The sequence below is a fragment of the Pholcus phalangioides genome, unplaced genomic scaffold (genome assembly GCF_987345545.1).
Source record: "Pholcus phalangioides strain wild (caught in Gottingen) unplaced genomic scaffold, Ppha-v1.0 ptg000003l_1, whole genome shotgun sequence".
In the NCBI taxonomy this organism is placed as follows: Eukaryota; Metazoa; Arthropoda; class Arachnida; order Araneae; family Pholcidae; genus Pholcus; species Pholcus phalangioides.
Window position 1 is genome coordinate 24660362 of NW_028301596.1, and position 16122 is coordinate 24676483.

Consider the following 16122-nt stretch of genomic DNA (forward strand, 5'->3'; position numbering starts at 1 on the left):
CATCAACGATATTGGTGGTGAACCCCCGTCTATCACAATTGCTCTGATGGTTTCAAGTTCATGGTCTAATGTGTTCCGATCTGAACAGATGTTAAATGCTCCCGCTACATAAGTGCGAAAAGCCGAAAGTTTCTGTTGCATGGGATGACAAGATCTGAAATGAGGTGGTAATGAGGCCGCGAAAGGCTTACGATAGACCTAGGTTTGGAACAGTGATTTCTGTTTCGTTACTAATACATCCAAGAAAGAGAGTTCATTTTTAGTTTCAAATTCCGCTGTGAACTGAACATGGGGGGGTCTATGTCATTCATAACGTGTAACAATTCCTCCAAGTCATCTTTAGAGCCGTCCCAAAGCACAAAAGTATCGTCCATGTATCTCTGATAAAATGAGAAGGGCACAACGTTCAATAGCCTACTCTCAAAGTCGTCCATACATATATCACACAAAATCGGCGAGATGGGATTGCCCATTGCTAGACCATCTGTCTGGGTGTAAAACTTGTCATCGAAACTGAAGGCTGTTTGTGAGATACATCTGAAGGTGAGATTGCAAATTTCTTCTACTTCAGGCTGTGAAAAATTGTGGGTTTTAAGTCGTCTTTCTAGAAACTGATACTACCACTTATGGGAATGTAAGTAAACATTGACACTACGTCAAAAGACACCATGTTGAGCTGTTTGGGTTCAACTGTACATATTATTTGAGCGAAGCTAGATGAATTGCTAACTGTATTATTATTTGATTTAGTGAGTGGAGAGAGAATTGGGACAAGGAATTTAGCAACCTTGTATGACACTGTACCAATGTTAGAGACTATGGGACGGAGAGATATTGTTGGCTGTGCACTTTGGGTAGGCCATAGATACGTGACGAATGGTGTTTGATGGAATTGCGCTCTTTTTTGCATGCTTTCGTCCGGTGAGTAGCCTACTGCGATCTTCTTGTCATGCGAGTAGCAACACATTCCCATAGGTGGTAGTATCAGTTTCTAGAAAGACGACTTAAAACCCACAATTTTTCACAGCCTGAAGTAGAAGATATTTGCAATCTTCATCAACCTTCAGATGTATCTCACAAACAGCCTTCAGTTTTGATGACAAGTTTTACACCCAGACAGATGGTCTAGCAATGGGCAATCCCATCTCGCCGATTTTGTGTGATATATGTATGGACGACTTTGAGAGTAGGCTATTGAACGTTGTGCCCTTCTCATTTTATCGAGATACATGGACGATACTTTTGTGCTTTGGGACGGCTCTAAAGATGACTTGGAGGAATTGTTACACGCTATGAATGACATAGACCCCCCCATGTTCAGTGCACAGCCGAATTTGAAACTAAAAATTAACTCTCTTTCTTGGATGTATTAGTAACAAAACAGAAATCACTGTTCCAAACCTAGGTCTATCGTAAGCCTTTCGCAGCCTCATTACCACCTCATTTCAGATCTTGTCATCCCATGCAACAGAAACTTTCGGCTTTTCGCACTTATGTAGCGGGAGCATTTAACATCTGTTCAGATCGAAACACATTAGACCATGAACTTGAAACCATCAGAGCAATTGTGATAGACGGGGGTTCACCACCAAGATCGTTGATGCATTCTTGAAACCGGAAGTAGAAAATTCTTGAAACCAGCACGAAGAACCACTCTAGAAAATATTACAGAAAGACCACTCAAAGAAAGTGTAGTCATACCCTACGATCCAATACTCTCACTGAAGATCAAACCGATTCTTAAAAAGTTGAATCTAACAACCATAGATGTGCCCACTAAAAACTTTGGTTTCATGCCCCCTAAAAATGCTATACCGCAGAATAAACAATGGGGCATTTATTACATTCCATGTGGTGATTGCTCTCTTGGTTATATAGGACAGACAAGGAGACCCATAAAAGCAAAATTAAAATAACATGTTCGCTGTGTTAAGAATCGGGAATGTGAAAAATTGACCATCGCCGCTCACTGTTTGCAAGAAGGCCATAGATTCAAATTTCAAGAAACAAGAGTTTTTCACAAAGTCAAGTCCACAGCTGATTTAGATTTCTACAAAGGCACATATATTCGGGCTTTCAAAAATACACTTGTTAACGATAATAAATCTACACCCCCGATCGCAACATCATGGCTTAAATTCATTTGGAGTGAGAATTATAAGAAAATTCGAATAGACCAATCGGATAGCACTATTCCACAAGTGTCCAATCAGGACGCTGCATTGGTATCTCACGCAGGCTCACAGCTTCATTCTGACCACGACGTTTGAAGTGAACAGACATACTTCTTCCGTTGAGCAACCGAGCGTTAAGATTTGGTATTCAACCCAAGTGGGAAACTCGGTCAGTGTGACTAGTGGTTATATTTTCCTCTGAAGACGGCACCCATTGGTGTTGCAGTTCATTAGGAATTTTTATTTTCGTGTATTTGCCTTATTCGTTGGTGTCTTCTTAATAGGTTCTGTATTAGCTAAACTTTCAATTAAAATTGAAAAAAATTAAAAATTTATTGATTATTTTTTATTGTATTATGATTATGTTGCCCTGCTCCCCCCATGGAAAAGCTGAACATTCATCGCTACTGACAAGCTTTAAGCCAATGTTGGATTGTCTGATTGCACTATTATAAAAAATTTCATTAACAGTTTTCCTTCTATCTGCACTTCTTATCGGCAATAATTACTCTAATTTTTTTTTCATCTGCATAAATTTGTATTGCCTCTGCATGGTAAAACTTGTTCCAGACTCTGCCACGAAGCTGGGCTGGAAGAGATCTTGGCAACAGGATAAGTCCAGTGGCAAAGTTCTGGCGTTCATTCATTCATGCATGGTATATCATTATCATAATTCTTGATTGTAGATAGAGATAAAAAACAATCCTGCTGTTCAGAATCAGCAATAAATTGTAGGTCCCGGTCTAGCCCTCGTGTGCAGAAAATGACTGTGGTGCAACAAAAATGATCAAATGATTGTAGATGAAGATAAATATTTTATTTTGAACATATTTCAAACTACTTTTATATTGCTATTTCGTTAATTCTTAGCTGAACTTGGCGACTTCAACTCTGAAGAGCATTTTCATGGCTATCTAGATAATATTCATGTTATGCCCAACCAAACTGCTGATCAAGAGAAGAAAATAATGGAATTACATAAACTTCATAAGTAAGACATTTATTTGTACTCTTGTAAATTTGCGATACTGTTGCTTTTATTAAGCAAGTTTTTCTATGCATCTCAAATCTAATGAAGAAACTCATTTTCATCTATTAACTTTAAAAAAGGGAACAAAATGTTATATACATTTTTTTTCTTTTATCTCAGAGGATATTAAACGTTTGCATTCCACCTACCCTTTCTACCAGTGAAATGAAGATGATAAACCTTTTTGAAACAAAAAACACTCGGTATATATTTTATAAAATTAATATCTTGTTTTGTCATCCAAGCTCACAGACTTCCTTAACCAGTCAAGTGGTTACGACGGCGTTTGCCGTCGCTGCCATACGTAATGTCGGTGCCTACGACGGCATTTGCAGACACGCAGACTTTTTCGTTCTTTTTCACCAGTCAAGTGGTTAAGACAGCATTTGCCGTCGCTGATATGCGTAATGGTGTTGCCTACGATGGCATTTGCCGACACGCAGACTTTTCTGTCTTTTTGACAGAGATATGATGGAATAATTTGTCATACATGTGCTGCCATCTCTGTACAGCCATCTTTCTACTTTATTATCTCATCACTAGATGGAGTTGACAATTATATTTCAAAATCTGAGATTACTATTATCTTTGTCATGTTTTGCAAAGCTGCATCCCCATCGCTTTTGTTTCAATTTCCAACTCCCTTGCGAAGATGCATCTGTTTTATTACTCACATATCTTTTAGCAAAGGTTCAACCACTATGGTTCCACATAAATCCATCAACAGCATTTCTTTTAGTCACAGGACATTATAACTGCCCCTCCCCACTTTTGGGGAGTCATATAATGTCTCGACACATTTGAGCCATAAAAAAACATGCTATAAAAAAAATATTTTAATATTTCAAACTTCCAAGAAAATTAAAAAAGAGGGAAAAAGCAGGCGCTTCTTCAAAAAAAAGTGGGCACTGCGGGTAACGCTCGGAGAAATTAATTGGACAGTTGACTGGTTAAAGCTTCCCAAAGACTCCTTCAATTTTGAATACTGTTTGAGATTCCCCTGTTTTATAAAAATTTTTAATCCATGTGCATTCACAAGCTGATTCGATTCGTTATGCTAATTGGATGCTATAGTGTCATCAATCCACCGTGATGACGTCATTGAGATATCATAATCTGCCATATATGCATAGGGGAAAATCTTCCTGTCACACACTTCAGTTCTGCCTTTGCTTCGTTCAATACCATGGTGCTGAGAACTTGTCTGTTTAACTTTTTGTTATCATTTTTAATGTTTTGCATCATGTTATACAAATGTTAAATTAATTCATCTTTTGATCACCGCATTTCCACTTTCACCATTAGGAACATGAGTTGGTATTACGTTCCCAACATGAACTGTTTTTTAGACTATATTTTGAGGCATCTATAAAAAGTCTCTATTCCTGTTGCTCATATTGGAATTTAAAAGCATTCATATTAGGCCACAAACATCATTGTAGAATGTTGTCATATTGTCATTTCCAGAATAAAGAAGAAAAATTTGTTCCTTACTCAGTAATTTTGGTGTTTGACTGCTATAGCTTAACATAGGGAAAAAATTTTAAAATAGTCTGTACATTTTTTTTGTTTGAAATTAATTCGGTTTATCACTCTTTTCACAAAAGTTCTTTGTGCTCCCCCCCCCCCCCCCCCCCCCCCGTCAGCATCCATGACTTCCCTTTTGCCTGATTTTTATCATTGGTTTCCCTGGAGCCATATGGCCCCGGTTTAGTACCACTGCTCTACAATATTGTAATTTACACTTTTTTTGCTCTCTTGAAACCAAAATATATACCAAAAATCTAAAAGTCTGAAAATTTTCATATTTTTCAATATAACTCTGCTTGCACAAGGCTTTCGTTTCTGCAACCCCGGTTTTCTATTAGTGGCCTTGGTCTCTACGACATAAGCAAAAACTAGAGATATGTGACCTTTTGCAAGAGAAAACCCATTTTTTTTGTTAAATATTGACTTATATGAATTCATGTTACATACATACAGATACAATTTACGATGTTTGGATTGCCTATTTGCAGAGGGCAAGCACCAGCAGATGCTGAGTACAACTTTCTTGATCATGTGAAGAAGCTGGACATGTATGGTGTTGACTTGTACACAGCTAAGACAAGGGTTAGAATTTTTTCTTGTTTAGAACAATTGACCACAAAATGAAATTTTTAGAGGAGGCAGGGAAAAGAAATGATTGTTAAAACCATTAAAAAAGTCATTGTTGTAAAATATGTGTGACCATTCATGCCAACAGTTCTGAATTGATGTCAAACCAATCTTTAAATGTTTAATAAATCTTTTAAACTTATTTAACAAATTGTTTTTTCGGGTTCGAAGACCATCGTCCATTTGAGTTAGTTCTCAACGTTTCCCCAACACTAGTGGTTGGCATCATCAGGAGAATAGATAAACTGGATCAAAGTCAAGTTTTCCGGAGTCTCAGGTTGTATTTATGCACATAAGTGGCTTGAACTACACTATTGTTTCGCGATTGGTCAGTTGATTCTATGGCTGGTAGCATGTTGAAAACAGTTGTTATGCTGGTAGAACCTGATTGGCCGAGAGATGTGGAGTTATCTGATTGGCTGTTGTCGTCATTCTGTTGCTGGATCTTGAAGGGGGAGGTTCTTGTTCTTCTGAGAGCTGGTGTCCAGGATCTGCTCAATTTCAAAGTTTCTTCTCTTCTATTGTAGCTGTTTTTGTGCTTTTATATTTCAATAGCCTCTCTGTAGATTCTTGGGAAGAAGTCAACATTAGCTATTACCGGTGTTTTGCTGAACTGTATTTGTGGTTGTCGTAAAGCGCATGCTCTGCCACCGCCCAGAAGAACAAGAACCTTCCCCTTCAAGATCCAGCAACAGAATGATGACAACAGCCAACCAGATAACTCCACATCTCTTGGCCAATCAGGTTCTACCAGCCGAATGATGATAAATATATTGAAACTCTCTGCAAACATAAAATATTTATTTGAACAATTAGTACAACGCAAACAAAAAGGGTAGTGATGCGTCCAAGAGATGGCTGCTTTAAAATAGGATCTTTTCTGGTTGATTTTCCATTCGTTTAAAAAAATCTTGGTTATTTCAATAATATCTTTGAATTAAATTTAATGCAAATGTGAGATTCTCTCTCTCTCTCTTATCTTTTGATTCCCTATTCATTTAAATCCCTGCAAAGCGATTTCCTTGTAGAATGATTTTATTTTTCCTTCCTGATGGTCCACCACCCTGATCTGTCACCATTTAACTGCCACATATTTTCACACCTGAATATGGCAGCTACGCCAGATTTGTGTTGGTGAAACTGAAGTGTGTTTGTGTGCGCCCAGCATTCAGCGTGTTTTGTGTTCAGTAGGTGGTGCCATCCATCTATCTAGGGCTGCAATTAGATACTTTCTCAAATGGGAGCAAGCACACATTTCGGCACTCCCCTCTAGTCCAGAGCCCGGGGAGAACTAGACCCCCGCCTGCTCTCACTCCCACCCTAGTTGCCGCCCTGCATCTATTCTTCAAATTGGTAATGCATGGATTTGAAATTTAATGTATATATATATTTGTGTTGTAGGTCGGTGTGGTTTTCGTGGCAACTAGAGCTTTTTCAAAGGAATATCTGACTCAAAATTGGAAACCTTAGAAAGTCTTATTTTTAACCAAGCACCACTGACCCAGATTTTCACCCCAGGGGTTTATGAGAGCCTGAGGCCATCCTCCTACCCCAAGAAAATGAAAAATTGAAAATATTTTTGTTGAAAATTAAAGTATTGGAGAAAATAGTCTTATATTATGTTAATGTAAAATTATTTTTGAGCGTTAATGATCCACAATTTTTGTGGAAGAAATTCTTCTGCCCCTTCCAAAAGCCGTTTCTGCGTACACACCAGTGATTTGCATGATCCGAAATGGTGACTACCACATAGTAGCTAGATGACAAAACTGAGGATAGATCTGCTTTTTGTTTTTGAACGATCGCGGAAAATTTTTTACACTTTGAAAGGGCGTTCCAAATCCTTTACTGTTTCTTATTCTTCAACAACCCGCATGTATATTGATACAATACACTACAGTACACAAAGTAGTAAAACCACTTTTTCAATGTCGCTCGATCTTTATAAACAGTAAAAAAAATTAAGAAGTTTGGGAGTTTTTTCGCTTTACTTTTTTCTTCTTGGAGCTACTACTTCAGGCTGTGAGAAATTGTGTGTTTTAAGATTTATTGTGTGCCATTCTAGACATAGAATACTACCAGTTATGGGAATGTTAGTGAACATTGAGATTACATCAAAAGATGCCATGTTGAGCTGTCTGGGTTCAACTGTACGTATGATATGATAAAAAAAAAACTAGACAAATTTATATAACTGTATTATTATTTGATTTAGTAAGTGGAGAGAGAATCGGAACAAGGAATTTATCGAGCTTGTATGAAGCTGTACCAATGTTAGAGACTACGGGATAGGGAGATGGTGTTTGTGCACTTTGGGTAGGCAATAGATATGTGCGAAATTGCATTTGATGGAATTACGCTCTTTTTTACATGATTGGGAAGAGAAACACTTGATTTTACCACCTGTTTCAATTTTCTCATGTGGGAATTGAATGGATCTTCCTTCAATTCTTTATATGGGTCACTCAAATTCACACTCAAAAACACACAATTTCTCACAGCCTGAAGTAGAGGATATATGCAATCTCACATTCAAATGTGTCTCACAAACATCTTTCAGTTGTGATGATTACACTCAGACAGATGGCCTAGCAATGGGAAATCCCATCTCTCCAATTTTGTGTGATATATATATATGGAAGAGTTTGAACAGAAGCTATTGAATGTTATGCCCTTTTCATTTTATGGTAGATATGTGTATACTTTTGTGCTTTGGGACAGTTCCAAAGATGACTTGGAGTAATTGCTATACTCATTATGAATGATATAGACCCTCATGTTCAATTAACAGCTGAATTTGAAACAAATAATGAAATCCTCTCTTGGATGTACTGGTAACTAAAAAATCATATTTCCAAACCTCGGTCTATCGTAAGCCTTTCTCTGTTTCACTACCACCTCATTTTAGATCTTGCCATACCGTGCAACAGAAACTCTCAGTGTTTCGTATTTACATCACAAGAGCATTTAATATAATCTCAGATCAAAACACATTAAGCCATGAACTTGAAAGCATCAGAGCAATTGCTAATGACGGGGTTCACCACCAAGATTGTTGACGAAATGAGTAGAAAATTCATGAAGTCAGCAAAACCACTTTGGAAAATATTTCTGAGAAGCCACTCAATGAAAGTTTAATTATACCATACAGTCCAATAGCCTCACTTAAGATCAAGCCAATTCTCAAAATTTTAACCTTACAGCCATAGATGTGCCTACTAAAAACTTCAAACCCTCTAAAGATGCTATACCACAGAATAAACAATGGAGCATTTACATGTGGTGATTGCCTGCTTGGCTACATAAGACAAACATGGAGACCCATAAAAACTAGATTAAATTGACATGCTCGCTGTGTTAAAAATCAAGAATGTGAAAAATCGGCCATCGCTGCTCGGTGCTGCAAGAGGACCATAGATTCAAATTTCAGGAAGCGAGAGTTTTTCACAAAGTGAAATCTATGGCCATTTTAGACTTCTATGAAGGCACATACGTCCTGGCTGTTCTGAATCAGTATGTGCGGGAGGATGTTTTTCCTGTATGTTTTCTGATGTCAGATTTAACCCAGACAATTCTGGCATCATCAACGAAACCCCTCTCCCTCTGTTTTGTTTTTGGTTTTTTTTCTCTGTCTGTATAAGTAGTTGAAACGATGCTTTTGGCTCTGAAGGAAACAGTCTTTTTTTTCTTTTTTCTTTTTTTTTTTTTGAATGTGCTGAAGAGAAAAATGTGTATTAAATAATATATTTTATTCAAGTTCATCCTTCATGTCAATAGACAACTGTGTTTGCTTCTCTTGTAGAGATGCACAGTGGAAAGAATTGTAATGAAAGAATGAACCCTTCATAACATATTTTTGCTCCTGAACAGAGACACGAAGGACATAGTGAACTTACAAACACAGATACGTAGTGCTTTCTTTTTTTTAATTTTGAGTTTTGCTGAGCCGAATATGGAAGCACTGAAAGTAAAAAGAAAATCTCTTTGCATGTCGCTGACGTTAGCTATGAACACTATTGAAGAAAAGCTGCAAGAAGACTCTTGTGATTCAGAAAGTCAAAGTTCTCAATCAGATTTGTGACAAATTTGAAAGATTGGATTCCTTCCACTAAGCGTCTTTGAACTGTTTGATGAGAAAAAATTTGAAAGAGACTTCCTTTAAACTGGAGACCTACCATGATAGATTTCTAGCTCTCAAACTGCGACTAGAAAATAAGGTTATTTCACAAGGAGCGAAATGACAAGTCTGACGATAGCGTGGTGAGTGTAGCTGCTTCTACTACAAAGTGGAAATTCAAGCTTCCTAAACTGGAATTAAAAAAGTTTTCTGGGGATGCCAGAGAATAACTGGATTTCTTTTTTATACATTTGTCCCATGATTTTTTATGATGTTTACTTAAATTTGTAATGTTCACTAAAATCGTTAATAAAAACACCATATATATATATAATAACATGATAATTTTGGGTATAAATATACAAATATTCATATAACATTGTCAAGCTAAACTATTTCTCCCTCAATTTTTCAGCAACTTTAACTACAATTGGGGATTTTGCTGACTTACAGCAAAGTTTTTAAAGATAATTGGTGATGTTCCATATTTTACAGTAATTCGGTCATTTGAACGTTTTTCCCATCAAATTTTTGTTTACTTTGAGTTGTAGTCAGGGCCGTCATTTGGGGGGGGGGGTCCGGGAGGGGCGTTGCCGCCTTCCTGGAGAAAGTCTCCCCTTCCCCCCAGAAAAAGTTGAAATGATGGCCCTGGTTGTAGCTACCTTTTATTTATATAGAAATGCCTTCTCCATTTGTTAATACAAGATTGGTACAGAGAAAATTCATCTCTGTCCCCGTTGGGAGATGAATTTTCTTCCTTGTAATCATCATCTCCACAAATAACCAGTCTTTTGATGAATCTTGTATTAACAAGTGAAGAGGACATTTCTATATACATGTGGCCATCTGGTGGCCTATGTCATTCACAAGCTATTAGTTGATTGCTGCTGCTGTCCGTGTATTGAGTCTTTCAACATATATATACAGGTATAATCCTGTACATACACTCCAAGGTTGAAATATTCCATCTGTTTCCATAGCTTAATTGGTAGAGCACTCGTTCGACAAATGAGAGATGGGTTTCTGTCCCCGTGGAGACAGATGAATTTCCTTTCTTGCAATCATCATCTCCACAAATAACCAGTCTTTCGATGAGTCTTGTATTATCTTTTATTTCTCCACCCTTAATTTTTTTTAGCAGTTGACCTAATTAGCAAATTTGTTACAAAAAGCATTTTTGGGCTGCAAATTAGAGACCCCGTATTTAGAATTGTAATTTCCCGCATTTTCCTTGATGAGGTATAATGAACCTGTATTGTTTGAGGGTACAATTTTCATTTGTGAATCCCTATGGATATTACTATAATATGAATTACAACAATTAAATAATTTTCAATCCAGTTAAAAATGAATCATCAAGTATGCCTGCAGACCACCCACACCATCGTTGTGGACCATTGGTTGAGAAACGCTGGTCTAAGCAAAGGAATTTTAATTAATGCTCCTCTGGAAGCCATTTTCCATTGAGAACTAAACATGCTGGTGAATGGCATAAAAGGAAATTGTATATCAAGAGAATGAATAGTAGAAAATGAATAATAGAAAACTTTGAAGCAAAACGAGAGACTGAAAATCTGTTAAAAATGCTGGAAAAAAAAAATCAGTGAAAAATAGGGAATAAAAACAGATGTACTCGGATTGAATTTTTTGTGAAAATATAATCATTCTATTAAATTTCTAATAGTTTAATCATTATTCTGTAGTTTTTATTTCTATAGTTTAAATCAAAAATAATTTATTTCTATAGTTTAAATCAAAAATAATTTATTTCTATAGTTTTTTATTCATTATTCATACATCATATACATTACGGAGAACAAATAAAATCACCAAGGAATCATACGATCCATACTGGTGATCATAGATAAAAATATGTGTAGCATTTCATGTACATAATCACAAATATATAAATATAATTCATCATGTATGAATGAAACGGTTTCCATTAATACTGTTATAATTTATTAGATTATGAAGATGACAATTTTTGAAAAAGAAAACACAAATAAATGAATTTGGTGTAGAATGTTAGTATCATTATGCGGCAAACAGGAGTGTCAGTTTTAACATATAACGATTGATGTAATATTTTATTATCTCAGAATTAAAGTGAAAAAATAGATGACAAATAATCACCAAAACGTTAGATACGATATTTTAAAAATATTGTTCAATATTAGTAATGGAAAGTACAAATTTTTTTAGCAATTTTTTGAAGAAGTATTAATTTTTTTCATTTTGGATATTGATGGGTTGTTTATTGTGTTGTTTCAGAGCTAAGTAAATGAAGTTTTTACATAAAATATTTGTATTCGGTTTAGGAATTACTAAAATTTGATTTGGTCTTCTGGAGTTGATAACATTACGTTTATCGCACGGAACTTTATTTTTGTGAACAGCAATGCAGATTTTATAGAAATATAAATGTCTGATGGATAAAGGTTTGTGTAGTTAGTCAAAGTTATACTTCCATTAAAATTAGATAAGATTTTGATAAATTTATTTTGCATTCGTAAAATTTCATTAATATTAATGATAGTCTCCTCCCCATGCTATGAGACCATAATTTATTTGAGATTCAATCTAGGCATTGTAGTAGGCATTAGTAAAAAATTATTTGCTTAGAATTTTAAATAAAAAATTTGCTTCGTGATTTGAAAAAAATCGTAATTTATTTGAAAAATTTTTATATGGATTTTCCACTTTAGGTTAGAGTCAATGTAAATTTCGAGATATTTAATAGATGAGACTTCCTCTAAGTGTTCGCAGTTACAATTTGTTAGTACATGACAGGAATTATAGTGATATGTTAGAACTCGGGAGTAATAATGTTGTCTGTCTCTTTTAATTCGAAACGCATATATTTAGTTTTGTTAACATTAATTATAACATAAATATATGGTTTGCCAGAAACCAGTTACATATTTTTAATAAGTCATAATTTATATTAGTATTTATAGTATTTAAATTCTTTGAATATAGAAGCACAGTGTCGTCAGCAAAACTAATCAATTCTCCCTTTATGTCAAGATTACACAGATCATACAGATAAGTAAGAGTAGGGGTGCCCAAACTTGAGCCCTGAAATTCACCATCTTTGATGGGTAAACTCGTGCTTATTGTATCGTTGATTTTAATGTATTGATAACGATTCAAAAGATATGATTTAAACAATTCAAAAATATTTCCTCTTATTCCAATTAAATGCAGTTTTTTTTGTAGAATTTCATAATTAACGGTGTCAAAAGCTTTTGAGATATCTAAGAAAATACTATTGTCTCATTACTGTTACCAATACTATTAAAAGTGAATTTGGTGAATATTAAGGCATTTTCAGTATTAGAGTTGGGCAGGAAACTACTGGTTTTCAGAGAAGAAATTAATTTTATTTGAATAAGTTATTAAGCGGTTTTTTTTAATATTTTCAAAGATTTTGGAAAGTAAAAGCAAAACAGATATAGATCTGTAATTATGCAATTCATTTATATCTCTGTTCCTCAAAATAGGAGTAACGATAGAAATTTTGAGACAGTTAGGAAAAGTACCTTCATTTATAAGTTCATTAAAGAAACATGTCAGTACAGGAGTGCATTTTTTGCAAGAATTTTTATCAATTTTGCATCAATTCTATCCGTGCCAAAACTTTTTTATCGTTTAGTGCGAGAATAGTATCATATACTTCACGAGATTTGACTTCAGTGCAATGAAAGGAATGTATATTCATTCTAATATATGTCATAAAATTATCACTAATTATGTTTCTAGGGTGATTTAAGGAGGTGAGATACTGGTTAAAAAGGTTGGCTAAATGTGATGGCTTGGTGTCAGGGTATCCTGATGTTTTATGTTTTTGTTTAAGATTTCATTCACTAATCTCCACTGTTCTTGACTGTTCACACATTCATTGAAACGTTTAGCATAATATTCATTCTTTGCTTTTTTACTTTGTTTTTTAATACATTTACAGTTACTGAAGTTATTTTTGATCACTAGCACTTTTTCATGAAATTCAGAATTTGCATCTATGCCACGAAGTGTAAATTTGTAATCAGATAATAACATTTCTATTTCCTCGTATTGTATAGTTTCAAAACATGAATTTTCCTTCGTTGACGGTGTTTCAGAATTATGTGATAGGATGACTTTGCAAACTATAGGAAAATTATCAGTTATTCCATTAATTAATCAAGCTGCGTGTATACAGTGTGTGCTATAAGTTGAATTCCTTTGGAACATGTGGTCAACACATGTGTTAGACTGATTTCTAGTAATGTCATTTATTAGGGGCGAGAACCCATATTCATGTAGGAGGTCTAAGTAGTCAATACCAGCGTTTGATAGTCTCAGGATGTCAATAATATCACCAAATATGAGAACATTTTTATTTTTTATCAGAGGTAAAATTTGCTGCATTTCAATATTAAAAACATCGGTATGAAAAGAATGAGATCAATATATGGAAAACAGGATTATATAGATCAATTTGTTTGCAATACAAAATAATAATTTCTGCTGAAGATATGAGATAATAGATTTTTTTTAATATGTATTTTGCATTAGAAATATATCATTACACCGCCAGATCTATTATAATTTCGGCAACAAAATAAAATGAGTTGAAATTATTGATTTGATACAGCTCTGTTTCATCCTCATTTATCCATATTTCGGTTAGTACTAAAACATCTATTTTGTCATACATATCAAGTAATAATATATTTAGCTCGTTAAAATTTGATCATATACTTTGTATGTTGAAATGTATCACATTAAATACTATAGATTTATCATTCGGACAGAGAAATAATTTTAAATCTTCCAGAGTGCTCAAGATTACGTAATTCGATAAATAATCCTGGTAATCAGATGCATAGATGAGAAATTGAGGCATTGTTCAAATCAAATTCATTTCTTATCCTGAACACCCTAAAATTTTCATTTTGACGCAAAAATATTTTGCCATTCTTGACCCAACAAAATTTGAAATTCTTTATCGCTTTTTAATAACTTACATAGATATAAGTTTCAGTCCTGAAGCTATAGATGTTCATTCAAATAGATATTTGACGAGTTGAATCGTTGATCTACACTGCTCAAAACAATTAGGGGAGCAAGCAAAAAAGTGAAGAAAACTGTGCGAGACAGCCACATATTGGCATACAATGGATAGTACACGCGTATCAATGCACAATACAGGAAATAGACGTAAAAAAATTTGAAATTAAGCTTTAATTCTTTGAAAATATGGAAAAAACATGAAAAGATAATTTAGGGCAAGAATTTGGTTACATGTAAATTATAAAAAAAAGTACTGTTTAGACATGATGCATGACTTTTAATAGGGCGTGTGGTCTCCTCGAACAACTAAGACTGCTGCACACCTGTTTGCCATGGATGCGATGAGCTTATCGATCAGACTTTGGGGAATACTGTTCTACACCTCAAGAAGTGCAATCTGCAAGTCTCGGACAGTAACAGGCGGCCTTGGTCGCGCAGCAATGCGTCATCCGAGCAGGTCCCAAACATGCTCGATTGGATTCAGGTCAGGAGAGCACTCTGGCCATTCCATACGTTGTATTGTTTCAGCTTCAAGCATGTTCTCCACCAGACGAGCTCTATGTGGTCGGGCATTATCATCCTGGAAAACAAAGGAATCACCAATGGCTCCAGCGTAAGGGATGACATGAGGTCACAGTATCTCGTCTGCATACTTTCGGGCCGTCAAAGTGCCATTCTGAATGATATGCAGGTCCGTACGCCCGCCTATGCTGATTCCACCCCATACCATCCAACCAGCTCGTCTGTATTGTGACCTTTCACGAACGAATGCGGGGTTATTTCGAGTGCCCCTGTCCCTCCATACCAGAACACGTCGGGTGTCACACTCCAGACTGAATCGGGACTCGTCTGTAAACAGCACTTGGCTCCAATCATGTTGCTCCCAATCTCGATGTTCAGCAGCCCATCTTCTTCAGGCCGCACGGTGGCGTGGGGTCAACGGAATGCAGACCATTGGCCTACGTGCATAGAGCCCTCCCTCATGAAGCCGATTACATACTGTTTGGCTGGACACCCTTCGTCCTGTTGCCAAAAGCAAACAGCCTTTGCAGCTGCGTAGCATTCTTTGTTCTGTTAACCGTATATACCGGTCATCAGTTGCTATAGTGGCGCGTGGCCGACCTTGCCCTGGTCGACATCTAACATTTCCTGTTTCTTGCAATCGATTCCACAGCCTTGCAACAACACTTCTGGCGAATCCAACAGCGTCTGTGACACTACGTTGTGTTTGCCCGGATTCCAGTCTGCCTATAACACGCCATGCCATGGATTCCGGTAAATCACGTTGTTGGGACATCCTCAAGTCATCTTGTCTCAAAAAAAAATACTGCGCAATCAAATTTCACAGTTACGGCAGTAAAACAGACGTTTCTGCAACATCCCGATTTCTGCCCTTATCTCCTTTTTCTGGTTTTTGACGTCATGAACTTTGATTTGCATGTGAAGTTTTCTTCTTCCGTTTCCTGCTAGGCTTTAAATTATGGATGATTCATTTTATGTTACTTATCTGTATACATCTGTATACATACATTATACGTAATTTTGTTAAAATCATGTGCTCCCCTGATTGTTTTGAGCAGTGTATA

The 16122-nt window shown here is 35.8% G+C and overlaps 1 protein-coding gene across 2 annotated transcripts in view; it reads left to right on the forward strand.

Moving 5' to 3' along the window:
• Ptpmeg (protein tyrosine phosphatase Meg) overlaps positions 1-16122 on the forward strand; it is a 595691-nt gene that overhangs the window by 151110 nt on the left and 428459 nt on the right. For both annotated transcript variants that reach the window (XM_089247192.1, XM_089247198.1), the window contains 2 exons: positions 3045-3165; positions 5223-5316. In XM_089247192.1, the coding sequence (XP_089103318.1) occupies positions 3045-3165; positions 5223-5316 (215 nt within the window). The remainder of the gene's footprint in view (positions 1-3044; positions 3166-5222; positions 5317-16122) is intronic.